Source organism: Papaver somniferum, chromosome 6 (genome assembly GCF_003573695.1).
Source record: "Papaver somniferum cultivar HN1 chromosome 6, ASM357369v1, whole genome shotgun sequence".
Classification (NCBI taxonomy): Eukaryota; Viridiplantae; Streptophyta; class Magnoliopsida; order Ranunculales; family Papaveraceae; genus Papaver; species Papaver somniferum.
In genome coordinates this window covers 54,766,387-54,794,115 of record NC_039363.1, presented here as the reverse complement: position 1 = coordinate 54,794,115, position 27,729 = coordinate 54,766,387, and the positions used below count along the sequence as shown (strand labels likewise).

At 38.4% G+C, this 27,729-nt stretch overlaps 3 protein-coding genes and 1 pseudogene across 4 annotated transcripts; all 4 read left to right on the top strand.

Annotated features, from left to right (window-relative positions):
* The first annotated feature begins 236 nt into the window (after positions 1–236).
* Positions 237–4,673, top strand: LOC113287608 (annotated as a pseudogene).
* A 526-nt stretch (positions 4,674–5,199) lies between these two features.
* LOC113290812 (protein SMG7L-like) lies at positions 5,200–9,048 on the top strand. The gene is made up of 6 exons (XM_026540403.1): positions 5,200–5,596; positions 6,264–6,425; positions 6,548–7,120; positions 7,450–7,572; positions 7,691–7,851; positions 8,040–9,048. The coding sequence occupies exons 2-6, from the start codon at positions 6,324–6,326 to the stop codon at positions 9,046–9,048; spliced, it is 1,968 nt and encodes a 655-aa protein (XP_026396188.1). The 5' UTR covers positions 5,200–5,596; positions 6,264–6,323.
* Positions 9,049–15,358: 6,310 nt separating this feature from the next.
* LOC113287606 (switch 2-like) lies at positions 15,359–20,700 on the top strand. Of its 2 annotated transcripts, XR_003330186.1 has the most exons (8): positions 15,359–15,956; positions 16,089–16,195; positions 16,483–17,404; positions 17,614–17,861; positions 18,072–18,198; positions 18,285–18,828; positions 19,251–19,631; positions 20,569–20,700. XR_003330186.1 is itself a non-coding variant. In XM_026536397.1 (7 exons), the coding sequence occupies exons 1-7, from the start codon at positions 15,588–15,590 to the stop codon at positions 19,574–19,576; spliced, it is 2,643 nt and encodes an 880-aa protein (XP_026392182.1). In that variant the 5' UTR covers positions 15,359–15,587; the 3' UTR covers positions 19,577–19,792. The 2 variants fall into 2 exon arrangements, 1 of the variants encoding a protein (XP_026392182.1); XM_026536397.1 differs by lacking the exon at positions 20,569–20,700 and having other exon boundaries at positions 19,251–19,792.
* LOC113287607 (protein SMG7L-like) lies at positions 20,580–25,781 on the top strand. Its single transcript, XM_026536398.1, has 7 exons — positions 20,580–20,715; positions 21,383–21,544; positions 21,668–22,240; position 22,477; positions 22,567–22,688; positions 22,807–22,967; positions 23,156–25,781. Exons 2-7 carry the CDS (start codon positions 21,443–21,445, stop codon positions 25,293–25,295), a joined length of 3,099 nt encoding a protein of 1,032 aa, XP_026392183.1. The 5' UTR covers positions 20,580–20,715; positions 21,383–21,442; the 3' UTR covers positions 25,296–25,781.
* Positions 25,782–27,729: the final 1,948 nt, after the last annotated feature.

Sequence of the window (27,729 nt, the reverse complement as noted above, 5' to 3'; positions counted from 1 at the left end):
TAAAAAATAGCTAGGATGAAACTGGATGCATCCTGTGTAAATCAAAAAATAAGAAAAAATATTTGAAAATTGGCAGGATGAAACTGTTTACATCCTAGCTATTTTTATATTTTTGTCCATTTAAACAGAATCAAAATACAAGTGTCATTTTCACCCGAGAATTATTGGTTTTGGTCTTTTTAACGAATTTCGTGAAAAAGAAAAAGTTGGCCCTGAGAATATCTGCGGTCTTTCCGATATCATTTGATTCTCAACTAATCGGAACTCCATCGACGGACCATCCGAAGACCTGAGAAGTGAGTACTCAATCCTCGCTGCCGAGTGTTCTATATAGCCTGTGGCGCGTGGCTAATTTAAAACATGTCTGGCTCTCGTGATAATTGGAGGAAGGAAATAAAAACAAACATTTAGAGAGGTTTCGATATAGCATCTGAAATCTTTTCTGTGTTTAGGGCTCATTAACCGCCAAATGTCGTTTACGAGTTTCAAACAAACCCTAAAACGTTGTTCTGATTTCCCTAATCCTTCTTCATCCCAACCTTCAATTCTCAATGAAGATTTAAAATCACCACAACTTCCAAGAAAACCCCCAAAATCTTCTCTTTCACAACAACTCCAACGACTTCAAGATCCTCTATCTCTTCCCCCACCAAAACAGAATCAAGAGCAACCTGTGAAGGAAAATGCACAAGAAGTTGACGATGATGATGACGGTGATGCAGAAGAAAGTGGTATTGGAATTAGTAGAGAACCAGTTTCTACTCATTTTCAATTTGATCCAACTGGACCCTTTGAACCCATGGTCCTTTCTTCCCCCGGCGAGTCTCCAGTAGTTCAGGTGCTTCCAAGTTTAAAAACCCTAGTTTTAATGTGTGTTTCCAGTGAAATTTATTTGTCACCTAACTTGTATTTACTTTTGTGCATTGATAATATATTTTGAAAATTTAATGAGGGTACTCTTTTGTCTCAGGTCCCTGCAGCTATCAACTGCCGTCTACTTGAGCATCAGAGGGAGGGAGTGAGATTCTTATATGGTTTATATAAAGAAGAATCATGGCGGTATTCTTGGAGATGACATGTTAGTTAATTATTTTCTTGTTCATTCCTCTTTGAATCTTCTTAAAGCATGATCATTTACACTATTGTATAGGACTAGCAAGGGTTTTCCATAGTTATTTTGATTTCTGTACTCTTTTTTGTTATAAATTCCTTTAGATTCTGTAAACACGTTCAATGTGATAGCGGAGATTTTACTAATAAGCATAATGCATACTGCGAAAGCCAAAAAGGCACCGACTTGGAGACAAATATTCTTCTGCTTGTGGTGTACTTTTTGGAATTTTAATACTTTTTATCCTTGTATAGGGGTCTAGGGAAAACCATCCAAACAATTGCTTTTCTGGCTGCTGTAGTTGGGGATGAAGCTGAAAATGGTGACTCTAAAATGTTAAAGCGTGTAGGGAAAAAGAATCCTGTACTGATTATTTGCCCTACTTCGATTATTCAAAATTGGGAAAATGAATTCTCTAAATGGGCAAAGTTTAGTGTTTCTGTTTATCATGGAGCAAATCGCGATCTCATAATCGAGAAGCTTGAATCACATGGTATTGACGTAGTCATTACTAGTTTTGACTCATTCAGAATTCACGGTAAAATCCTATCAGAGGTCGATTGGCATATTGTAGTTGTGGATGAGGCACACAGGTTAAAAAATGATAAGTCGAAACTATACGGTGCTTGCTTAGGAATAAAAACCAGAAATCGCTATGGCCTAACAGGAACTGTAATGCAGAATAAAATCATGGAGCTGTTCAATCTTTTTGATTGGGTTGCACCTGGTTCCTTAGGCACGAGGGAACATTTTCGGGACTTTTATGATGAGCCACTTAAGCTTGGTCAAAGGTCCAGTGCTCCGGAAAGATTTGTCCAGGTTGCTGATGAGCGCAAGCAGCATCTAGCATCAGTTCTCCGGAGGTATCTATTAAGAAGAACCAAGGAAGAGACCATTGGACATTTAATGATGGCAAGGAAGATAATGTTGTGTTTTGTGCAATGAGCGATCTGCAAAGACGTGCATACAGGAGGATGTTGCAGTTACCAGATATCCAATGTCTGGTAAATAAGGATCTTCCCTGTAGCTGCGGAAGCCCTTTAAAACAGGTGGAATGTTGCAATAGGATTGTACCAAATGGCATAATCTGGTCTTATCTTCATAGGGAAAACCCTGATGGTTGTGATTCATGCCCATTCTGCTCGTTCTTCCTTGCCTTGTGAAGCTTCAGCAGGTAATTTAGCTTTTTGTATTTTTGCTTACGGTTTCCCATAAGGGACATGTTTTGTTTAGCTGAATTGGCCATTTTGGCATTTTAACCCCACCAATTATACTTCTGTTGTCATTTTTGTTAGTTGTAGTAGCGATAGTCAGGTCTACTCCCATGTGTTATATTCTTTTTAAGTTAATTTGTTTGACATTGTTTCCTGTGGATTTTCTCAGCTTAGCAATCACTTGGAGTTGATTAAGCCTAACCCGAAGGATGACATAGAGAAACAAAAGAAAGATGCAGAATTAGCTTCTGCTGTCTTTGGTACTGATATTCACTTGGTTGGTGGCAATACCCAAAGCGAGAGTTTCATGAACCTTAGCGACGTTGAGCACTGTGGAAAAATGCGAGCTTTGGAGAAGTTAATGTCTACTTGGGTTTTACATGGTGACAAAATTCTTGTGTTCAGCTACTCTGTAAGGTGAGTTGTGTGAAGAACTTAATCAAACCATTATTTTCCTCTCACTGAAGTGAGCTTTCTTATGCAATCTTTTTACAAAATCTCTTGCTTTATCTGTGGATTTCATTTCTGTAGAAAGTCGTATATGTTTCTGCACTCTCATTGAGTTTCCGTACCCTGAATTTTTCATCTGTCTTTTATATCATACCTGAAGTTGAATTTATGCATCAGAATGCTGGATATACTGGAAAAATTTCTTATACGCAAAGGATATTGCTTCTCTAGACTTGATGGTTCAACCCCAACGAGTTCCCGTCAGCCCCTTGTTGATGATTTCAATTCAAGTCCAAGCAAGCAGGTACATATTAACACCTAAATCTTCAAAATCTTTTTGGGGAATTCCATGGAAACCAATCATCATTATGACAAGTCTTTTCGTTTTAGGTCTTCCTTATATCAACCCGAGCTGGTGGTCTGGGACTGAATCTCGTTAGTGCAAATCGTGTTGTTATATTTGATCCAAATTGGAACCCTGCGCAAGATTTACAGGCGCAAGATAGGTCATTCCGTTATGGGCAGAAACGGCATGTTGTGGTTTTTCGCCTTCTTGCTGCTGGTTCCCTTGAGGAGCTTGTATATTCACGTCAGGTCTACAAACAACAGCTATCAAATATTGCTGTATCTGGAAAAATGGAAAAAAGGTATTTTGAAGGTGTCCAGGATTGCAAAGAATTTCAAGGGGAGCTTTTCGGAATCTCCAATCTATTCCGTGATTTATCTGATAAGCTTTTCACCAGTGAGATCATTGAATTAAATGGAAAACATGATCAAAACCACGGAAATCATAATGATCAAGCTGAGGATATAGTCGGGACATGTCCTCCTTCAAATGAAGAGAATGAAACATCTCCCGCGGATTCTAAGGGCAGCAGATACGACAACTTGGATGTTGCTGTCTCAAATAAAACAACAATGCTCGAAGCTTTAGGTAAGCTTATACTTAATTTTTGTTTTCTTCAACATCCATAGAAGAGTAGGGACTAGATGACCTAATCCCCAATGACCTTAGTGTGGGATAAAACATCAATGAGTGAATGAATCTAATGGCTGTTGGTCTTTCTTATTTGACCTGTGTTAAATCTGTTGAGGCCCTTTTACTAGATCTTGGTATACCCTCTAATGAATTGCCCCTTAGCATCCTTGGCAAAAATCAGCCAGTGAATAGTCCTCAGATGTGCTACTCCAGCTTAGGTCACATAGGGATAGGGTAGTATGGGTTCGTGCCAGATTCATGAAGTACATTTATCATCTTGGACAATTTTTGTTTGTGTTTTTGTTTTTTTAAAGATCACCAAGTTTATTTCTCTAGCAGTCTTGTGAGAAAAGAATTTATGGTTTCCCCTTATACAGGAATTGTATACACTCATCGCAATGAAGACGTCGTCAATTATAAACCCGTAGTTCAAGCAAAGAAAGATATGACAGTGGCTGAACCTGATAGCACCCAACATCAGAGAGTCACATCTTCAGTAAAAATGCATAGTAAATCAACTTCAGATTTAAGTAAGCGAGAATTATCTTTGTCCAAGAAAAAGAGCCAGTATAGCTGTCTTGCCCAGTTTATGGGCATGACTGATATCAAATTCAGCAAGTGGTTACTGTCTGTGTCAAATTCTGAAAGAGAAAAAGTGCTTCGAGACTACAAAAAGCAGAAGGAAAAGATTCAAAATGGTTGAAGGGGTTGACACCACATTAATTACCATCATTCTGCAGCGGTATTTGTTCCACGAGGTATTTGTATATAAGTGTTCTCCAACTCTTTTAAGTTCAGTTGTTTTATACTAGTATAGTGTGCAAATTAATATGCTGGAACAGAAACAGTAATCCTAACTCATGATGTAATGAGGATTAAAGCTTTCAGGGGTATCAGAATCTCAAGAATTTATTCCCTAGATTTCTGAATTTTGGAGTTTTCTGGTGGATGGGGATTTGGTTGTTGCCTGTTGCAATAGACTTGAAAAGACACTGAAGACAAACAAATGTGAGTTTGCGGGTTAAACAACAACAAACCCAAATGTTTCATGGATTTGGACTAGAAAAGGTCTTTCACCAATCAATGAGAGACCACAAAATCTCACTAAGATAACATTTTGGACCACCTATACTATTAGAGTTTTAATACACATTAATCCCACGGTCCTTAAGCTGACAGAAGGGATTCTACTCATTTATTAACCACCTACCCACTACTTGTTCGTAATCGGAGAGTCTTTCTTTATGAAATTAGTCCATCAAGTGGGTCCATGAAACCAAATAAGTTCGACCCAAATTGAAGTATTCATGGGCTTAAAATTACTCGGCACATCCTGTTACTATATGCTGCGAAGTATTATATCGAACTGATTGTTTAATGTTGAAAGGACACGACGAGGTTTAGCTTGAGATACAGGTGATCCATTTTATCTAATCCGAGTCACAACATTATACTTTTACCACCATCCTCAGGAAGACATGATTCATGTGTTCAAGTATCTTTGGATTAACTTTAAGGAGTGACTCGAAATATCCAACGGCTTTAAAGTAATAAGAGATATGTGCATCTTAAGGATGACAGCAGTCTTTCTGTACCTTTCCTTTTGTCTTCCGACAGAAAATGGTCTATCAGTCTTCTTCTTCTCATCCGTCCGCCATTAAATGTTGTCTGTCCCTTTCTTTCTTTTTTTCACAGCACAGGTGTCCCCTTTCTCCAACTCTCCCTCTCTTTAGAATTCTCCCTTTCACACACCCTCTTCTTGGTTGGGCGTTGAAATTTGGAAGAGCAAAGCTGAAGTAAGCTACAGTGACTTGCTGAATTTTGTCTAGCTGATATCTCAGTGTAAGATTTTCCTCTCTTTCTGTTGTTTAAAAGGTTAAATTTGTTTTCAGCTGAAATTTGTTATTTTGTTGTGTTTAAGATTCGTTGTTTCTAAGTATCTTAGTTCTCTTTGTTGAACAGCTGATTTCTCAGGGAGAAATATTTTTCCTTGATGATAATTTTGTATATATATGTTCTTTGTTTCTAAGAAACGCTAGTGGTTTTGGGTTTAAGTTGGGAACCATGTTTTTGATACTCTGTTATGCTTGTTTTGTTTTGATAGATTCCTTCCTAAGTTCCTTCTGGGGCTTACAATTCTCTGCTAGAGTTTCTTAGGTTGAATTGGTTTCCTTCAAATGTTTTCTTATACAATAAATTGAGTGGTTTTAGGCTCTTAGCTCAATTTACGGTACGATGGTCTTTTTCCTATAAGATAAATTTCTGTAGGTTCATTCTAGATCTTCTTGGTCAGTTTTCTGTATCAAGCTTTATTGTAGAACTAGGAAATTTTCACAAAGCGGTGCACTTAGGATTTTTGTTTTTGGCTGATGCTGTTTCTTCATTACGTTCTTAACGGATAAGAGCTATATCTGCTTAGTTTGTTGTGTCACATTGATAGTTGGTGTATCTAGATGACTGAAGTTTTGAGTGTTTCTGGTTACCACTCAACACATGTAGATTTTTGCAGGTATACTAGAGTGGATGACTTAAATTTTGGAGAAACCAACGGGTGTTTTTGTGGTACAAAATGTCTGGAGATAAGCGGGCGAGTGGATATGTTATATCTGCTCCAGTCGTTCATAATAATGCAATGGGACTTCTCAATGATCAGAAAAGCGTTATTGTCGAGGTAATAACTGAAGTTCTCTTTGAAGTATAGTTGTTACAAATAAGCACTACTTACTGAACTACGAATAGTAAGTTAGTAACGAAAAATATTGTATCCTGACATTGGTAATTTCCGTGGTTTAGGCTGTTAATGCAGAAAAACAGTTGTGGCAGTTGATTCATTCCAAGGGTCCAATGAACACTGATGTTCAAGAGTTATACCGCAAAGCTCGTTCAAGTTACGAGGAAATCATTGTGAATGACCATGAGTTAGCAGAACTTCAAGATATCGAATATTCCTTGTGGAAGCTTCATTATAAACACATTGATGAATTTCGCAATAGAATAAGGAAAGCTTCTGTCCAAAGGAAAGGTGCAAACTTGGAGAATGAGACTCTCCTTGAAGGACTGAAATCCTTTGTGTCAGAAGCTACTGATTTTTACCAAAATTTGATTGCAAAAATCAGAAGAAGCTATGGACTTCCGAAGGATGTCTCGGTCAGCAGTGGCATTGGTATTTCTAGGTCCATAGAATCAGCGGACATGGGAAGATGCCAGTTTTCTTGCCACCGTTCTTTAGTTTTCCTTGGAGATCTTGCTCGATACAGGGAGCTATATGGAAATCCTGATGCTCAAGATCGGAAGTGGTCAACTGCTGCCAGACACTACTTAGATGCATCACTGATTTGGCCAGATAGTGGCAACCCACAAAATCAGGTACTTCTTTCGATATCCATGCACACACCCAATTGCTACCTATTTGTACTTATGATCTTATTTGGGCGACAATAAACATGGTTTAGAAAGCAGTATGTGGTTGTTTTGGACTTGAAATTATGGAGTAGTGCAACGATGGAGATAGACTCTCGGGTCACTCAAATGACTTGGATCTCTTAGATCAATATCAAACCTTTCCAGATGTTCAAAATTGATAATTTTTGCTTGTCCTTAAAGTGTAGGAATTGTTAGACCATCTTTTTTGTTCTTGCTGTTATATGCTTACTTAATATGGTGTTTGTGCATGTATGCAATTATGTCAAGCACAGTTGGCTGTTTTGGCAACATATCTTGGCGATGAATTCCTAGCTTTATACCATTGCACAAGAAGTCTCGCTGTTAAAGAACCTTTCCCTGATGCTTGGAATAACCTCATTTTGCTTTTTGAGAAGGTTCGCTTTCTCCTTTCTCGCGTATCTGGGTTAAATTTTCATTTCGTTCTTCTTATTTCAAGCTGCTCATTTATTATCTTTATACTGATTTCTGGATCGTTTTCACTTATGATCACAGAATAGGTCATATGGGCTTTCTGACAAGGCCATTTTCGATTTTTCCAAACCATCTAAAAGGAGCACAATTCAAAATACCACTGTAGATGATGTCTTGACTGAGCAGTTTGGTATTTGGCCTCTCATGGTTCGGGTGATGGGCTTCTTCTATGTCAAATCAAGGTGGTGTTGCCAGAAACTGGAAAAGCAATATTTTTATCGAAATTTTCTGATGTTGTTGATGAGTGTTATAATGGATCTCTCCGAGTTATATATGTCCCTATGAATGATTTGCAATTTGATGATGAATTTCCTTTTCCTATCTGGTTCTCACAGTATTAGTTTTTTTGTTGTTTTGATGTGTGTTGCAGTTTGGAGGAGTTCCCTGGCATATTTGGTTCGTCCATAAGCCAATTGGAGACCTTATTCTCTCTTGATGATGTCCATGTGAAAACTTTTCTAGAGTCATATCAGTTGTTGGATGGAGCAAGAAAAGGTCCTTTCCGAGGGTTACAACTTGTTTGTGTACTCATTTTTACTGTTCAGACCCTACTTGAATCAAAAAGCCAAAAGTCTAGCCATGCTAAGTACAAGCTGCAACCTGCCTTGATTCAGCGAGCATTAGCTTCTGCTTACATCATTATGGGTCGGATAGTTGAAAGATGTGTGATGGGTAATCCTCTAGATCATAGTTATCTTTTACCATCTATATTAGTATTTGTTGAATGGTTGGTAGAATTTCTGGACAAACCGGAAAGCAGCGAGGCTGATGAAATACGTATAAATGCAGCAAGTTACTTCTTTGGGGTTTTTGTGAACTTTTTGAATCAGTTAGAAAATATGGGTTGTGAATTCAAGTCTCACGATTTTGCAGCCCTTTGGGAAGATCACGAGTTACGAGGGTTTTTACCTGTCAGTCAATCCCATGAATGTTTAGATTTTTCAACTGACAGAGAGTCGAGAAGAGAATACGGTGACAATCATGAATGTGAAGTTCGCATATCTCGCATCCTTCTTGCTTCTATGAAGATTGTTAACAAACCAAGTGGATCACAGAGCTTGATCTTTTATGAGAAAATGGGAAGAAAAATTTACGCTGCTGAGGCAAAGGAACTACAGTGCAAGAGAGACTTAGAAGCAATTGAAGGGGTTTCTGATTCCGTAGGAAGAGACTTGTTGCATAACTCTCCACAAAATATTCAGTCACCATGTGAACCAACAAAAGAAAGTGAAGTGAAAAGTAAGGAGGCTATTAAATATAACCTTGATGTGGATAGAACATCCACTCATGTAGAGGAGGAAGAAGTCATTCTCTTTAAGCCAATTGTGAGATATAACTTGCACCACTTCAAAATCTTCTTGCTACAACTGAAAAAGTAGTTGCATCTTCTGGTGAACCATTGCAGCGAAACTCTTCATTAATTTTTCAAAGACAGAAATATGGTGATCCTTCTGGTTTTCGTCAAAACCTAGGTGGTTCTAGGTTGAAAAAAATATCATGGCAAGAACCTCTTACAGAGAGTTATACTATCACGGATCCAGTCATTGAACAGTTGGTAGATTCATCTAGATTTGGAATGGCAGGTGATGAAATAGGTGCAGTATCATCTACGGAAGGGCCTCCCTCCCTCAGCGGATGGGTCCTTGAAAGAGAGAGTTTTGGCGTTAGTGGAGAGAAGGGTAAATTTGATCCAAGCAAGTATGACTTGGGAAAAAACGATTGCATTGCTTCTGCAGGTGTAAGTAGTCTCTCCCTTGGAGAGGCTGCAATAAGAGATCAAGATGCTAAGGTAACATCTTCATATGCATCACCTCATTTTGTGTGCCGGTTTTCTTCGGAGGGTGACACTGCTGTTAATGGGTTAAGTTCTTTTGCAACTACCCCCTATTCAGCACCTCCCTTTCTCCCTCAACAGCCTTCTGCTCCATTATTGCCCGATGATGCACTTTGGTCTAGTAGTGATTCGTCAAGTTATTCCGAGTACAAGGATTCAGAAGAAATGAAAGAACAGTTTTTTGAGGCATCACGGGTTAATAAATATTCAAATTTGCCAGGAGTACAGAATTGTGCACCCACTTTTGATCCTCTGACCATTCCTAGGTTCAACTATGAAGATTCCACGTCAAGGTTTCATCACTACGAAGGAAATTTTGGACAAGCCCAAGCTAGTAGCGAGCCAGTTCAACGCAATCCACCGAGTAACCTTGGGAGGTTCCAGGACGAAGATCTTTCAAGGTCGAGTCTTTTTGATCGGTGGACGAATGGTTTAACATTTGATCAGAAGGAAAAATTGCGGGACCCCCAGTGGAATCCAGGATTTCAGAAAGTTTATGGTAATAGTGATGAGCATGAAAGGGAGAAGCTTTTTCATGCCCAGCGAAGTCCCAATCCTTACTGGGGTGGTGCTGCCATGAAGTTGAAGTCTGAGCAGCAGTTGCTTCTACAATATCTGAAAGAGAAGGAGCTACGACTGCAGTTAGAGTCTCAATTGAGAGCCATTCAGAGGTGATCTTAAACCGCCCAACATCAATGTTTTATCTCTCAAAAAGCATCTCATAAGTAGAAATGTAGAGTAGGATTTACCAATGAGTTGAGTTCTGTATATCCAGTATATATACCAAGGGTAAGGTATGCATTACGTATTTGATCTGTGATAATTTATGAACTCATGGAGGTTCTGCACATGATAATAGACAGATTGCTGCCTAACTGTCAGGTGTTACAGCTGTATGTCTATCTGTCTATTACTACAGCTGTACCATTCTTATTTGGCCACTTGTCTACTTCTTGTAGGTTCCCTGTTGACTAATCTGATGGGTTCTTGTCATCAGTAGATACATTAAATGCTTCTCTAATTCTTTTGTATCATGTAATGAACAGACAGCTTTTGTCTGACCCTTTTAGGGTTTCTCTGTAATCTTTGATTCATTTCATTTTCTTGTTTTTAATCAAGAACAGTTTGTCTAATATGGTATCAATCGTGTTTCGATCCTTCTTCTGCTGCCTTTTTCATTGATCTTTGATCATTCCGTTTCTTCTTTGTAATTCAATCTTTGATCTCCAATGGCGTACAATCACTATGATTCTCATATTTCTCAAGTTCCATTAAATCATATTTCCAATATTATTCATTTCAAACTCACAAAAGAGAATTTTCTCACTTGGAAGAGTGTTCTATTTCCTTATTGAAGAAATACAAGGTTTCAGGATTTCTGGATGGTTCAATTCCTTGTCCTCGTAAATACATTCAAGAATGGATTGATGGTGATGACAGAGAAATCATTAATCAATCTTACACTAACTGGATTGAGGATGATAATACCCTAATTCTTTGGATCCAATTGACTATTTCAGATGTTCTTCTTTCCTATGTTGTTGGTGCTTCTTCTGCTAAGTAACTTTGGGATAACATCGAATTACGATTCGCTCGAAGCTCAACCACAAATTCAATTCAATTGCGTACTCGACTTCAATCTTTGAAGCTTGGATCTGGATCCATGTCGACTTATCTTGGTGAAATCAAGAAGATTGCCGATCAATTAGCTGCTTCTGGTTCTCCAGTTTCTGATGATGAACTTGTTGTGACTATCTTAAATGGAATTGGTCAAGATTATCAAGCATTCAGTACTTCGATTCGAGTTCGTTTTCCACCTGTTGATTTAACGGAATTATACAATCTTCTGCTTTCTGAAGAGGTTGATGTTCAAAATCGATCATCAACTCTACTTTCAGAAGCTCATAGTCGTGCCTTTGCCGCTTTTCAAGCCTCTGTGCGCAATCAGTATGGATCTCGAGGTCGTGGTAGAGGTAATCCCTTTCATCAATCACCTAGGAGTAATTTTCAATTTCATCCAAGATCTCTTTCTCCTAGCTATTTCAACTTCAATTCTGTACCACCACCACCACTACCAGCACAACCATCCACTTCATCAGCCTTAGATGCTACTGTGTGTCAAATCTGCATCAAACCTGGTCATGATGCTCTCTCCTGTCGTCATCGCTTGAATTTTGCCTATCAAAATACCAAGACACCATCTCATCTCAGTGATATGTTAGCCTCTACAAATATTTTGGAGGAGAATCCTTGGTATGCAGATACTGGAGCTAATCAACACATTACAGCTGATGAACCTGAGTTATATTCTTCCAATCCTTTTGATGGTTCTGAGGAGATTCACTGCTAATGGTCCAGGTATGAAAATACATCATATTGGTTCTGCTCTTAAATATACTTCTGCTCAGCTATTTGCTTTGAATAATATACTTCATGTACCTCAAGCCTCAGCCAATCTGTTGTCAGTCCACAAGTTTACATCAGATAACAAATGCTCAGTTACTTTTGATCCCCTTGGTTTCACTGTGAAGGATCTCCTCATTGGGAAGATTACTTTACAAGGCCCTCACAATAATGGACTCTATATATTACCTTAAATGGCAACAGCTTAGCTAAAGATTCACCAGCTACAGGACATCATGCTTACTCAAGCACTTCATCACCTTCTGCAGCCATATGGCATAACAGACTTGGCCATCCTTCATTTACCACAATGCAACATGTCAGTAGACAACTTTGTTTGCCCAACATAGTCAAAACACCTGTTTTTTTGTCATGAATGTAAACTTGGTAGAAGTCACAGACAAATCATATCCAAATTTCTTGCCCAAAGACTCAAACCTCTTATCCCGAAACCTATTTCTCCCTTTCAGTCTACATTCATCCATGGCAGACAAATATCTGACAACATTGCCATTTCCCATGAGATTATACACCATATGAATACCAGAAAAGGGAAAAAAATGAGCCAATGGCACCATGGGAATTAAGATTGATGCAACCTTATACATTAATGCATTTCTACCACCAACCTTTCTGTCTTAATAAATGGATCTCCTGGTAAATTCTTCAAACCAACTAGAGGGATCAGACACGGAGATCCATTATCCCCATATTTATTCTTATTCTGTATGGAGGCTCTATCAAGATATCTGATATCTGCTGAAACTCAAGGGCTCATTCATGGAACCAAAATATGTAATGATGCTCCTACTATCAACCATCTCCTATTTGCTGATGACTGCATGATCTTCTGCAAAGCCAACATGACATAATGCAACAACCTCATCAAGATCTTCCAAGACTTTGGTCAATCCTCTGGACAACTGATCAACTTTGCTAAATCATGAAATTTCTTCAGTAAAAACACTTCCCCAAACATTGCAGATGATATCAGTGAAGCTATGCATGTTCAAAGGATTAGCAGCACTGATAAATACTTAGGCTCACCCCTCTTCACCAATAGAAGTAAGATACAAGCTTTCAAACCTTGTGTGGAAAAACTAAAGCAAAGATTTGTTGGTTGGAAAACCAATCTCTCTACAACTGGAAAAGTCAATCTCATCCAAACTGTTACTTCTACTTCAAGTATTTACCAAATGAATTGCTTCAAGATTCCCAAAGTTACCTGCAAAGAGTTAAAGCTATTCAAAGGGATTTGTTCTGGAACAAGGAGCAAGACAAATCTAAAGGTTTATTCTACATTGCTTGGGATGTTGTTAACAAACCAAAAGAACTAGGTGGTTTGGGCTTCAAAAATATGGAATACTTCACCTTAGCAATGATCTCTAAAATTGCCTGGAGATTAGTTGAAGAGCCAAATTCCCTCGGAGCACTACTATGAAAGCCTCCCATTACCCTAATTAAGAAGTTATCAGAATGGACACCAAACCAAATAACACTGATTCTTGGATATGGAAAGGAATTCTAGAGGGTATCTCTTGCATTCAACAATACTACATTTGGAAGATTGGAAATGGAACAAGAATTAAAATCTGGGGTGACATATGGATTGAAGGTTTTTTAGACACCATCCAAAAACCTCCTCACTGCCCACCTAATCTCAAAACTATCAACCAACTCTTCAATGCTCATGGAAAATGGACACTACAATCTTAGCCCTCTGGTTTACCCAAGACATTTAATACCTCATTACCCACACTCATCACAACCCAAATGCTGAAGATACTATAACCTGGAAACTGACTAATACAGGAAAATTCTATGTCAAATCCCTGTATGACAAAAATCACTGACAAGTACGCTAATGATATAAACATAGCTCCTTGGATGAAAATTTGGAGTCTAGACACCTCTCTAGCTATCCATATTTTCATCTGGAAATGTGCTCATGACATTATTCCTACCAATGCCAAGACTGCTAGTATCCTGCATTATATTGATCCAATTTGCTCCATTTGTAAGAATTCTTCTGAAGATACCACTCATGCCCTTCTAGCCTGTCCAGATGCCTCTGATGTTTGGGCTAAACTGTTTGGGACACCAACTCTTTTCCACCTTCAGGTCTTTCCATGAGTGGTTCAACAACTGGTTTACTCAGAATAATCCAACAGCTAGCTGGAATGCAACCTTTGCTACCATTTGCTGGTTCATCTAGAAAGCTAGATGTGATCATATTTTCAGGAATATAAATCCTTCTGCTCCTGGTGCTGCTCTGAAGATCACTCAATACCTATGCAACTACTATAGAGTGCATCAAACCCATGCCATATCTTAAACAATCCTTACTATCAGAAGGATTCTAATGCTCAACATACAAGCTCCATCAGTCTGGACAGAAATCTTGGGGGATATTTTGGCATCACTATTAGCATACACATTCTAGAAGTAAACAATAATGAGGCTAATAGTGATTTACCATCTTATACTAACTTTGCGTTTTTGGCAATGTCTTTTACAGGTCAATGCATGGGATCAAGAAACATCAAAGACATTATAACTGGCTTCAGTAGAACAAACAGAGAAAGCAGATGAGCTCAACTTGCACTGAACTGGGGGAAGGAAATGCACCAGCAGCACATTGATTATGCAGCAGAAGAAGAAGGAATTCTACAAACCATTCAGTCTCTCTATCAGATACAAGTCCAGGAAAGATTTAAGGAGATTACACACAAAACATCGACAGAAGCAAAGAACCTATGATTTTGTGTTGGGAAGGCTCATCAAGCTGACGCCTCAACAAAACACCACAACATCCAACTTATCTAGAATAGCTAGCCACTCTATCTTGTTGCAAAACTTTAACTGGAAAGATCCTAACCTCCAGTCTTTTTGGACATATTACAGTACCCAACAAACACTACTCTTAAAGATAACTGTAATATTCGTACTCATATTTTGATGGATCACCCTGAAGCTAGAATTAGCTCAGATAATCCTTTGGCTGTAAAGCAGAGTAGTTAGCTTTGACGAGCTCTCTTACTCTTTTTTTTATAAAAAAAAAGAGTAGACAAAAGTAAAAAAGGAAACGGAAAATGGGTCATTTGTCCAAATATTTTTAAAACATGGTTCAAATGGACGAGTAAAAATTAGTATGCTGAAATGGACAAAAATTTTTTAGCAAGGATGAAACTGGATTCATCCTTGCTTAAACTTAAAAAATAGCTAGGATGAAACTGGATGCATCCTGTGTAAATCAAAAAATAAGAAAAAATATTTGAAAATTGGCAGGATGAAACTGTTTACATCCTAGCTATTTTTATATTTTTGTCCATTTAAACAGAATCAAAATACAAGTGTCATTTTCACCCGAGAATTATTGGTTTTGGTCTTTTTAACGAATTTCGTGAAAAAGAAAAAGTTGGCCCTGAGAATATCTGCGGTCTTTCCGATATCATTTGATTCTCAACTAATCGGAACTCCATCGACGGACCATCCGAAGACCTGAGAAGTGAGTACTCAATCCTCGCTGCCGAGTGTTCTATATAGCCTGTGGCGCGTGGCTAATTTAAAACATGTCTGGCTCTCGTGATAATTGGAGGAAGGAAATAAAAACAAACATTTAGAGAGGTTTCGATATAGCATCTGAAATCTTTTCTGTGTTTAGGGCTCATTAACCGCCAAATGTCGTTTACGAGTTTCAAACAAACCCTAAAACGTTGTTCTGATTTCCCTAATCCTTCTTCATCCCAACCTTCAATTCTCAATGAAGATTTAAAATCACCACAACTTCCAAGAAAACCCCCAAAATCTTCTCTTTCACAACAACTCCAACGACTTCAAGATCCTCTATCTCTTCCCCCACCAAAACAGAATCAAGAGCAACCTGTGAAGGAAAATGCACAAGAAGTTGACGATGATGATGACGGTGATGCAGAAGAAAGTGGTATTGGAATTAGTAGAGAACCAGTTTCTACTCATTTTCAATTTGATCCAACTGGACCCTTTGAACCCATGGTCCTTTCTTCCCCCGGCGAGTCTCCAGTAGTTCAGGTGCTTCCAAGTTTAAAAACCCTAGTTTTAATGTGTGTTTCCAGTGAAATTTATTTGTCACCTAACTTGTATTTACTTTTGTGCATTGATAATATATTTTGAAAATTTAATGAGGGTACTCTTTTGTCTCAGGTCCCTGCAGCTATCAACTGCCGTCTACTTGAGCATCAGAGGGAGGGAGTGAGATTCTTATATGGTTTATATAAGAAGAATCATGGCGGTATTCTTGGAGATGACATGTTAGTTAATTATTTTCTTGTTCATTCCTCTTTGAATCTTCTTAAAGCATGATCATTTACACTATTGTATAGGACTAGCAAGGGTTTTCCATAGTTATTTTGATTTCTGTACTCTTTTTTGTTATAAATTCCTTTAGATTCTGTAAACACGTTCAATGTGATAGCGGAGATTTTACTAATAAGCATAATGCATACTGCGAAAGCCAAAAAGGCACCGACTTGGAGACAAATATTCTTCTGCTTGTGGTGTACTTTTTGGAATTTTAATACTTTTTATCCTTGTATAGGGGTCTAGGGAAAACCATCCAAACAATTGCTTTTCTGGCTGCTGTAGTTGGGGATGAAGCTGAAAATGGTGACTCTAAAATGTTAAAGCGTGTAGGGAAAAAGAATCCTGTACTGATTATTTGCCCTACTTCGATTATTCAAAATTGGGAAAATGAATTCTCTAAATGGGCAAAGTTTAGTGTTTCTGTTTATCATGGAGCAAATCGCGATCTCATAATCGAGAAGCTTGAATCACATGGTATTGACGTAGTCATTACTAGTTTTGACTCATTCAGAATTCACGGTAAAATCCTATCAGAGGTCGATTGGCATATTGTAGTTGTGGATGAGGCACACAGGTTAAAAAATGATAAGTCGAAACTATACGGTGCTTGCTTAGGAATAAAAACCAGAAATCGCTATGGCCTAACAGGAACTGTAATGCAGAATAAAATCATGGAGCTGTTCAATCTTTTTGATTGGGTTGCACCTGGTTCCTTAGGCACGAGGGAACATTTTCGGGACTTTTATGATGAGCCACTTAAGCTTGGTCAAAGGTCCAGTGCTCCGGAAAGATTTGTCCAGGTTGCTGATGAGCGCAAGCAGCATCTAGCATCAGTTCTCCGGAGGTATCTATTAAGAAGAACCAAGGAAGAGACCATTGGACATTTAATGATGGGCAAGGAAGATAATGTTGTGTTTTGTGCAATGAGCGATCTGCAAAGACGTGCATACAGGAGGATGTTGCAGTTACCAGATATCCAATGTCTGGTAAATAAGGATCTTCCCTGTAGCTGCGGAAGCCCTTTAAAACAGGTGGAATGTTGCAATAGGATTGTACCAAATGGCATAATCTGGTCTTATCTTCATAGGGAAAACCCTGATGGTTGTGATTCATGCCCATTCTGCCTCGTTCTTCCTTGCCTTGTGAAGCTTCAGCAGGTAATTTAGCTTTTTGTATTTTTGCTTACGGTTTCCCATAAGGGACATGTTTTGTTTAGCTGAATTGGCCATTTTGGCATTTTAACCCCACCAATTATACTTCTGTTGTCATTTTTGTTAGTTGTAGTAGCGATAGTCAGGTCTACTCCCATGTGTTATATTCTTTTTAAGTTAATTTGTTTGACATTGTTTCCTGTGGATTTTCTCAGCTTAGCAATCACTTGGAGTTGATTAAGCCTAACCCGAAGGATGACATAGAGAAACAAAAGAAAGATGCAGAATTAGCTTCTGCTGTCTTTGGTACTGATATTCACTTGGTTGGTGGCAATACCCAAAGCGAGAGTTTCATGAACCTTAGCGACGTTGAGCACTGTGGAAAAATGCGAGCTTTGGAGAAGTTAATGTCTACTTGGGTTTTACATGGTGACAAAATTCTTGTGTTCAGCTACTCTGTAAGGTGAGTTGTGTGAAGAACTTAATCAAACCATTATTTTCCTCTCACTGAAGTGAGCTTTCTTATGCAATCTTTTTACAAAATCTCTTGCTTTATCTGTGGATTTCATTTCTGTAGAAAGTCGTATATGTTTCTGCACTCTCATTGAGTTTCCGTACCCTGAATTTTTCATCTGTCTTTTATATCATACCTGAAGTTGAATTTATGCATCAGAATGCTGGATATACTGGAAAAATTTCTTATACGCAAAGGATATTGCTTCTCTAGACTTGATGGTTCAACCCCAACGAGTTCCCGTCAGCCCCTTGTTGATGATTTCAATTCAAGTCCAAGCAAGCAGGTACATATTAACACCTAAATCTTCAAAATCTTTTTGGGGAATTCCATGGAAACCAATCATCATTATGACAAGTCTTTTCGTTTTAGGTCTTCCTTATATCAACCCGAGCTGGTGGTCTGGGACTGAATCTCGTTAGTGCAAATCGTGTTGTTATATTTGATCCAAATTGGAACCCTGCGCAAGATTTACAGGCGCAAGATAGGTCATTCCGTTATGGGCAGAAACGGCATGTTGTGGTTTTTCGCCTTCTTGCTGCTGGTTCCCTTGAGGAGCTTGTATATTCACGTCAGGTCTACAAACAACAGCTATCAAATATTGCTGTATCTGGAAAAATGGAAAAAAGGTATTTTGAAGGTGTCCAGGATTGCAAAGAATTTCAAGGGGAGCTTTTCGGAATCTCCAATCTATTCCGTGATTTATCTGATAAGCTTTTCACCAGTGAGATCATTGAATTAAATGGAAAACATGATCAAAACCACGGAAATCATAATGATCAAGCTGAGGATATAGTCGGGACATGTCCTCCTTCAAATGAAGAGAATGAAACATCTCCCGCGGATTCTAAGGGCAGCAGATACGACAACTTGGATGTTGCTGTCTCAAATAAAACAACAATGCTCGAAGCTTTAGGTAAGCTTATACTTAATTTTTGTTTTCTTCAACATCCATAGAAGAGTAGGGACTAGATGACCTAATCCCCAATGACCTTAGTGTGGGATAAAACATCAATGAGTGAATGAATCTAATGGCTGTTGGTCTTTCTTATTTGACCTGTGTTAAATCTGTTGAGGCCCTTTTACTAGATCTTGGTATACCCTCTAATGAATTGCCCCTTAGCATCCTTGGCAAAAATCAGCCAGTGAATAGTCCTCAGATGTGCTACTCCAGCTTAGGTCACATAGGGATAGGGTAGTATGGGTTCGTGCCAGATTCATGAAGTACATTTATCATCTTGGACAATTTTTGTTTGTGTTTTTGTTTTTTTAAAGATCACCAAGTTTATTTCTCTAGCAGTCTTGTGAGAAAAGAATTTATGGTTTCCCCTTATACAGGAATTGTATACACTCATCGCAATGAAGACGTCGTCAATTATAAACCCGTAGTTCAAGCAAAGAAAGATATGACAGTGGCTGAACCTGATAGCACCCAACATCAGAGAGTCACATCTTCAGTAAAAATGCATAGTAAATCAACTTCAGATTTAAGTAAGCGAGAATTATCTTTGTCCAAGAAAAAGAGCCAGTATAGCTGTCTTGCCCAGTTTATGGGCATGACTGATATCAAATTCAGCAAGTGGTTACTGTCTGTGTCAAATTCTGAAAGAGAAAAAGTGCTTCGAGACTACAAAAAGCAGAAGGAAAAGATTCAAAATGGTTGAAGGGGTTGACACCACATTAATTACCATCATTCTGCAGCGGTATTTGTTCCACGAGGTATTTGTATATAAGTGTTCTCCAACTCTTTTAAGTTCAGTTGTTTTATACTAGTATAGTGTGCAAATTAATATGCTGGAACAGAAACAGTAATCCTAACTCATGATGTAATGAGGATTAAAGCTTTCAGGGGTATCAGAATCTCAAGAATTTATTCCCTAGATTTCTGAATTTTGGAGTTTTCTGGTGGATGGGGATTTGGTTGTTGCCTGTTGCAATAGACTTGAAAAGACACTGAAGACAAACAAATGTGAGTTTGCGGGTTAAACAACAACAAACCCAAATGTTTCATGGATTTGGACTAGAAAAGGTCTTTCACCAATCAATGAGAGACCACAAAATCTCACTAAGATAACATTTTGGACCACCTATACTATTAGAGTTTTAATACACATTAATCCCACGGTCCTTAAGCTGACAGAAGGGATTCTACTCATTTATTAACCACCTACCCACTACTTGTTCGTAATCGGAGAGTCTTTCTTTATGAAATTAGTCCATCAAGTGGGTCCATGAAACCAAATAAGTTCGACCCAAATTGAAGTATTCATGGGCTTAAAATTACTCGGCACATCCTGTTACTATATGCTGCGAAGTATTATATCGAACTGATTGTTTAATGTTGAAAGGACACAACGAGGTTTAGCTTGAGATACAGGTGATCCATTTTATCTAATCCGAGTCACAACATTATACTTTTACCACCATCCTCAGGAAGACATGATTCATGTGTTCAAGTATCTTTGGATTAACTTTAAGGAGTGACTCGAAATATCCAACGGCTTTAAAGTAATAAGAGATATGTGCATCTTAAGGATGACAGCAGTCTTTCTGTACCTTTCCTTTTGTCTTCCGACAGAAAATGGTCTATCAGTCTTCTTCTTCTCATCCGTCCGCCATTAAATGTTGTCTGTCCCTTTCTTTCTTTTTTTCACAGCACAGGTGTCCCCTTTCTCCAACTCTCCCTCTCTTTAGAATTCTCCCTTTCACACACCCTCTTCTTGGTTGGGCGTTGAAATTTGGAAGAGCAAAGCTGAAGTAAGCTACAGTGACTTGCTGAATTTTGTCTAGCTGATATCTCAGTGTAAGATTTTCCTCTCTTTCTGTTGTTTAAAAGGTTAAATTTGTTTTCAGCTGAAATTTGTTATTTTGTTGTGTTTAAGATTCGTTGTTTCTAAGTATCTTAGTTCTCTTTGTTGAACAGCTGATTTCTCAGGGAGAAATATTTTTCCTTGATGATAATTTTGTATATATATGTTCTTTGTTTCTAAGAAACGCTAGTGGTTTTGGGTTTAAGTTGGGAACCATGTTTTTGATACTCTGTTATGCTTGTTTTGTTTTGATAGATTCCTTCCTAAGTTCCTTCTGGGGCTTACAATTCTCTGCTAGAGTTTCTTAGGTTGAATTGGTTTCCTTCAAATGTTTTCTTATACAATAAATTGAGTGGTTTTAGGCTCTTAGCTCAATTTACGGTACGATGGTCTTTTTCCTATAAGATAAATTTCTGTAGGTTCATTCTAGATCTTCTTGGTCAGTTTTCTGTATCAAGCTTTATTGTAGAACTAGGAAATTTTCACAAAGCGGTGCACTTAGGATTTTTGTTTTTGGCTGATGCTGTTTCTTCATTACGTTCTTAACGGATAAGAGCTATATCTGCTTAGTTTGTTGTGTCACATTGATAGTTGGTGTATCTAGATGACTGAAGTTTTGAGTGTTTCTGGTTACCACTCAACACATGTAGATTTTTGCAGGTATACTAGAGTGGATGACTTAAATTTTGGAGAAACCAACGGGTGTTTTTGTGGTACAAAATGTCTGGAGATAAGCGGGCGAGTGGATATGTTATATCTGCTCCAGTCGTTCATAATAATGCAATGGGACTTCTCAATGATCAGAAAAGCGTTATTGTCGAGGTATATAACTGAAGTTCTCTTTGAAGTATAGTTGTTACAAATAAGCACTACTTACTGAACTACGAATAGTAAGTTAGTAACGAAAAATATTGTATCCTGACATTGGTAATTTCCGTGGTTTAGGCTGTTAATGCAGAAAAACAGTTGTGGCAGTTGATTCATTCCAAGGGTCCAATGAACACTGATGTTCAAGAGTTATACCGCAAAGCTCGTTCAAGTTACGAGGAAATCATTGTGAATGACCATGAGTTAGCAGAACTTCAAGATATCGAATATTCCTTGTGGAAGCTTCATTATAAACACATTGATGAATTTCGCAATAGAATAAGGAAAGCTTCTGTCCAAAGGAAAGGTGCAAACTTGGAGAATGAGACTCTCCTTGAAGGACTGAAATCCTTTGTGTCAGAAGCTACTGATTTTTACCAAAATTTGATTGCAAAAATCAGAAGAAGCTATGGACTTCCGAAGGATGTCTCGGTCAGCAGTGGCATTGGTATTTCTAGGTCCATAGAATCAGCGGACATGGGAAGATGCCAGTTTTCTTGCCACCGTTCTTTAGTTTTCCTTGGAGATCTTGCTCGATACAGGGAGCTATATGGAAATCCTGATGCTCAAGATCGGAAGTGGTCAACTGCTGCCAGACACTACTTAGATGCATCACTGATTTGGCCAGATAGTGGCAACCCACAAAATCAGGTACTTCTTTCGATATCCATGCACACACCCAATTGCTACCTATTTGTACTTATGATCTTATTTGGGCGACAATAAACATGGTTTAGAAAGCAGTATGTGGTTGTTTTGGACTTGAAATTATGGAGTAGTGCAACGATGGAGATAGACTCTCGGGTCACTCAAATGACTTGGATCTCTTAGATCAATATCAAACCTTTCCAGATGTTCAAAATTGATAATTTTTGCTTGTCCTTAAGTGTAGGAATTGTTAGACCATTTTTTGTTCTTGCTGTTATATGCTTACTTAATATGGTGTTTGTGCATGTATGCAATTATGTCAAGCACAGTGGCTGTTTTGGCAACATATCTTGGCGATGAATTCCTAGCTTTATACCATTGCACAAGAAGTCTCGCTGTTAAAGAACCTTTCCCTGATGCTTGGAATAACCTCATTTTGCTTTTTGAGAAGGTTCGCTTTCTCCTTTCTCGCGTATCTGGGTTAAATTTTCATTTCGTTCTTCTTATTTCAAGCTGCTCATTTATTATCTTTATACTGATTTCTGGATCGTTTTCACTTATGATCACAGAATAGGTCATATGGGCTTTCTGACAAGGCCATTTTCGATTTTTCCAAACCATCTAAAAGGAGCACAATTCAAAATACCACTGTAGATGATGTCTTGACTGAGCAGTTTGGTATTTGGCCTCTCATGGTTCGGGTGATGGGCTTCTTCTATGTCAAATCAAGGTGGTGTTGCCAGAAACTGGAAAAGCAATATTTTTATCGAAATTTTCTGATGTTGTTGATGAGTGTTATAATGGATCTCTCCGAGTTATATATGTCCCTATGAATGATTTGCAATTTGATGATGAATTTCCTTTTCCTATCTGGTTCTCACAGTATTAGTTTTTTTGTTGTTTTGATGTGTGTTGCAGTTTGGAGGAGTTCCCTGGCATATTTGGTTCGTCCATAAGCCAATTGGAGACCTTATTCTCTCTTGATGATGTCCATGTGAAAACTTTTCTAGAGTCATATCAGTTGTTGGATGGAGCAAGAAAAGGTCCTTTCCGAGGGTTACAACTTGTTTGTGTACTCATTTTTACTGTTCAGACCCTACTTGAATCAAAAAGCCAAAAGTCTAGCCATGCTAAGTACAAGCTGCAACCTGCCTTGATTCAGCGAGCATTAGCTTCTGCTTACATCATTATGGGTCGGATAGTTGAAAGATGTGTGATGGGTAATCCTCTAGATCATAGTTATCTTTTACCATCTATATTAGTATTTGTTGAATGGTTGGTAGAATTTCTGGACAAACCGGAAAGCAGCGAGGCTGATGAAATACGTATAAATGCAGCAAGTTACTTCTTTGGGGTTTTTGTGAACTTTTTGAATCAGTTAGAAAATATGGGTTGTGAATTCAAGTCTCACGATTTTGCAGCCCTTTGGGAAGATCACGAGTTACGAGGGTTTTTACCTGTCAGTCAATCCCATGAATGTTTAGATTTTTCAACTGACAGAGAGTCGAGAAGAGAATACGGTGACAATCATGAATGTGAAGTTCGCATATCTCGCATCCTTCTTGCTTCTATGAAGATTGTTAACAAACCAAGTGGATCACAGAGCTTGATCTTTTATGAGAAAATGGGAAGAAAAATTTACGCTGCTGAGGCAAAGGAACTACAGTGCAAGAGAGACTTAGAAGCAATTGAAGGGGTTTCTGATTCCGTAGGAAGAGACTTGTTGCATAACTCTCCACAAAATATTCAGTCACCATGTGAACCAACAAAAGAAAGTGAAGTGAAAAGTAAGGAGGCTATTAAATATAACCTTGATGTGGATAGAACATCCACTCATGTAGAGGAGGAAGAAGTCATTCTCTTTAAGCCAATTGTGAGATATAACTCTGCACCACTTCAAAATCTTCTTGCTACAACTGAAAAAGTAGTTGCATCTTCTGGTGAACCATTGCAGCGAAACTCTTCATTAAATTTTCAAAGACAGAAATATGGTGATCCTTCTGGTTTTCGTCAAAACCTAGGTGGTTCTAGGTTGAAAAAAATATCATGGCAAGAACCTCTTACAGAGAGTTATACTATCACGGATCCAGTCATTGAACAGTTGGTAGATTCATCTAGATTTGGAATGGCAGGTGATGAAATAGGTGCAGTATCATCTACGGAAGGGCCTCCCTCCCTCAGCGGATGGGTCCTTGAAAGAGAGAGTTTTGGCGTTAGTGGAGAGAAGGGTAAATTTGATCCAAGCAAGTATGACTTGGGAAAAAACGATTGCATTGCTTCTGCAGGTGTAAGTAGTCTCTCCCTTGGAGAGGCTGCAATAAGAGATCAAGATGCTAAGGTAACATCTTCATATGCATCACCTCATTTTGTGTGCCGGTTTTCTTCGGAGGGTGACACTGCTGTTAATGGGTTAAGTTCTTTTGCAACTACCCCCTATTCAGCACCTCCCTTTCTCCCTCAACAGCCTTCTGCTCCATTATTGCCCGATGATGCACTTTGGTCTAGTAGTGATTCGTCAAGTTATTCCGAGTACAAGGATTCAGAAGAAATGAAAGAACAGTTTTTTGAGGCATCACGGGTTAATAAATATTCAAATTTGCCAGGAGTACAGAATTGTGCACCCACTTTTGATCCTCTGACCATTCCTAGGTTCAACTATGAAGATTCCACGTCAAGGTTTCATCACTATGAAGGAAATTTTGGACAAGCCCAAGCTAGTAGCGAGCCAGTTCAACGCAATCCACCGAGTAACCTTGGGAGGTTCCAGGACGAAGATCTTTCAAGGTCGAGTCTTTTTGATCGGTGGACGAATGGTTTAACATTTGATCAGAAGGAAAAATTGCGGGACCCCCAGTGGAATCCAGGATTTCAGAAAGTTTATGGTAATAGTGATGAGCATGAAAGGGAGAAGCTTTTTCATGCCCAGCGAAGTCCCAATCCTTACTGGGGTGGTGCTGCCATGAAGTTGAAGTCTGAGCAGCAGTTGCTTCTACAATATCTGAAAGAGAAGAAGCTACGACTGCAGTTAGAGTCTCAATTGAGAGCCATTCAGAGGTGATCTTAAACCGCCCAACATCAATGTTTTATCTCTCAAAAAGCATCTCATAAGTAGAAATGTAGAGTAGGATTTACCAATGAGTTGAGTTCTGTATATCCAGTATACATACCAAGGGTAAGGTATGCATTACGTATTTGATCTGTGATAATTTATGAACTCATGGAGGTTCTGCACATGATAATAGACAGATTGCTGCCTAACTGTCAGGTGTTACAGCTGTATGTCTATCTGTCTATTACTACAGCTGTACCATTCTTATTTGGCCACTTGTCTACTTCTTGTAGGTTCCCTGTTGACTAATCTGATGGGTTCTTGTCATCAGTAGATACATTAAATGCTTCTCTAATTCTTTTGTATCATGTAATGAACAGACAGCTTTTTGTCTGACCCTTTTAGGGTTTCTCTGTAATCTTTGATTCATTTCATTTTCTTGTTTTTAATCAAGAACAGTTTGTCTAATATGGTATCAATCGTGTTTCGATCCTTCTTCTGCTGCCTTTTTCATTGATCTTTGATCATTCCGTTTCTTCTTTGTAATTCAATCTTTGATCTCCAATGGCGTACAATCACTATGATTCTCATATTTCTCAAGTTCCATTAAATCATATTTCCAATATTATTCATTTCAAACTCACAAAAGAGAATTTTCTCACTTGGAAGAGTGTTCTATTTCCTTTATTGAAGAAATACAAGGTTTCAGGATTTCTGGATGGTTCAATTCCTTGTCCTCGTAAATACATTCAAGAATGGATTGATGGTGATGACAGAGAAATCATTAATCAATCTTACACTAACTGGATTGAGGATGATAATACCCTAATTCTTTGGATCCAATTGACTATTTCAGATGTTCTTCTTTCCTATGTTGTTGGTGCTTCTTCTGCTAAGTAACTTTGGGATAACATCGAATTACGATTCGCTCGAAGCTCAACCACAAATTCAATTCAATTGCGTACTCGACTTCAATCTTTGAAGCTTGGATCTGGATCCATGTCGACTTATCTTGGTGAAATCAAGAAGATTGCCGATCAATTAGCTGCTTCTGGTTCTCCAGTTTCTGATGATGAACTTGTTGTGACTATCTTAAATGGAATTGGTCAAGATTATCAAGCATTCAGTACTTCGATTCGAGTTCGTTTTCCACCTGTTGATTTAACGGAATTATACAATCTTCTGCTTTCTGAAGAGGTTGATGTTCAAAATCGATCATCAACTCTACTTTCAGAAGCTCATAGTCGTGCCTTTGCCGCTTTTCAAGCCTCTGTGCGCAATCAGTATGGATCTCGAGGTCGTGGTAGAGGTAATCCCTTTCATCAATCACCTAGGAGTAATTTTCAATTTCATCCAAGATCTCTTTCTCCTAGCTATTTCAACTTCAATTCTGTACCACCACCACCACTACCAGCACAACCATCCACTTCATCAGCCTTAGATGCTACTGTGTGTCAAATCTGCATCAAACCTGGTCATGATGCTCTCTCCTGTCGTCATCGCTTGAATTTTGCCTATCAAAATACCAAGACACCATCTCATCTCAGTGATATGTTAGCCTCTACAAATATTTTGGAGGAGAATCCTTGGTATGCAGATACTGGAGCTAATCAACACATTACAGCTGATGAACCTGAGTTATATTCTTCCAATCCTTTTGATGGTTCTGAGGAGATTCACTGCTAATGGTCCAGGTATGAAAATACATCATATTGGTTCTGCTCTTAAATATACTTCTGCTCAGCTATTTGCTTTGAATAATATACTTCATGTACCTCAAGCCTCAGCCAATCTGTTGTCAGTCCACAAGTTTACATCAGATAACAAATGCTCAGTTACTTTTGATCCCCTTGGTTTCACTGTGAAGGATCTCCTCATTGGGAAGATTACTTTACAAGGCCCTCACAATAATGGACTCTATCCTATTACCTTAAATGGCAACAGCTTGGCTAAAGATTCACCAGCTACAGGACATCATGCTTACTCAAGCACTTCATCACCTTCTGCAGCCATATGGCATAACAGACTTGGCCATCCTTCATTTACCACAATGCAACATGTCAGTAGACAACTTTGTTTGCCCAACATAGTCAAAACACCTGTTTTTTTGTCATGAATGTAAACTTGGTAGAAGTCACAGACAAAATCATATCCAAATTTCTTGCCCAAAGACTCAAACCTCTTATCCCGAAACCTATTTCTCCCTTTCAGTCTGCATTCATCCATGACAGACAAATATCTGACAACATTGCCATTTCCCATGAGATTATACACCATATGAATACCAGAAAAGGGAAAAAAATGAGCCAATGGCACCATGGTAATTAAGATTGATGCAACCTTATACATTAATGCATTTCTACCACCAACCTTTCTGTCTTAATAAATGGATCTCCTGGTAAATTCTTCAAACCAACTAGAGGGATCAGACACGGAGATCCAT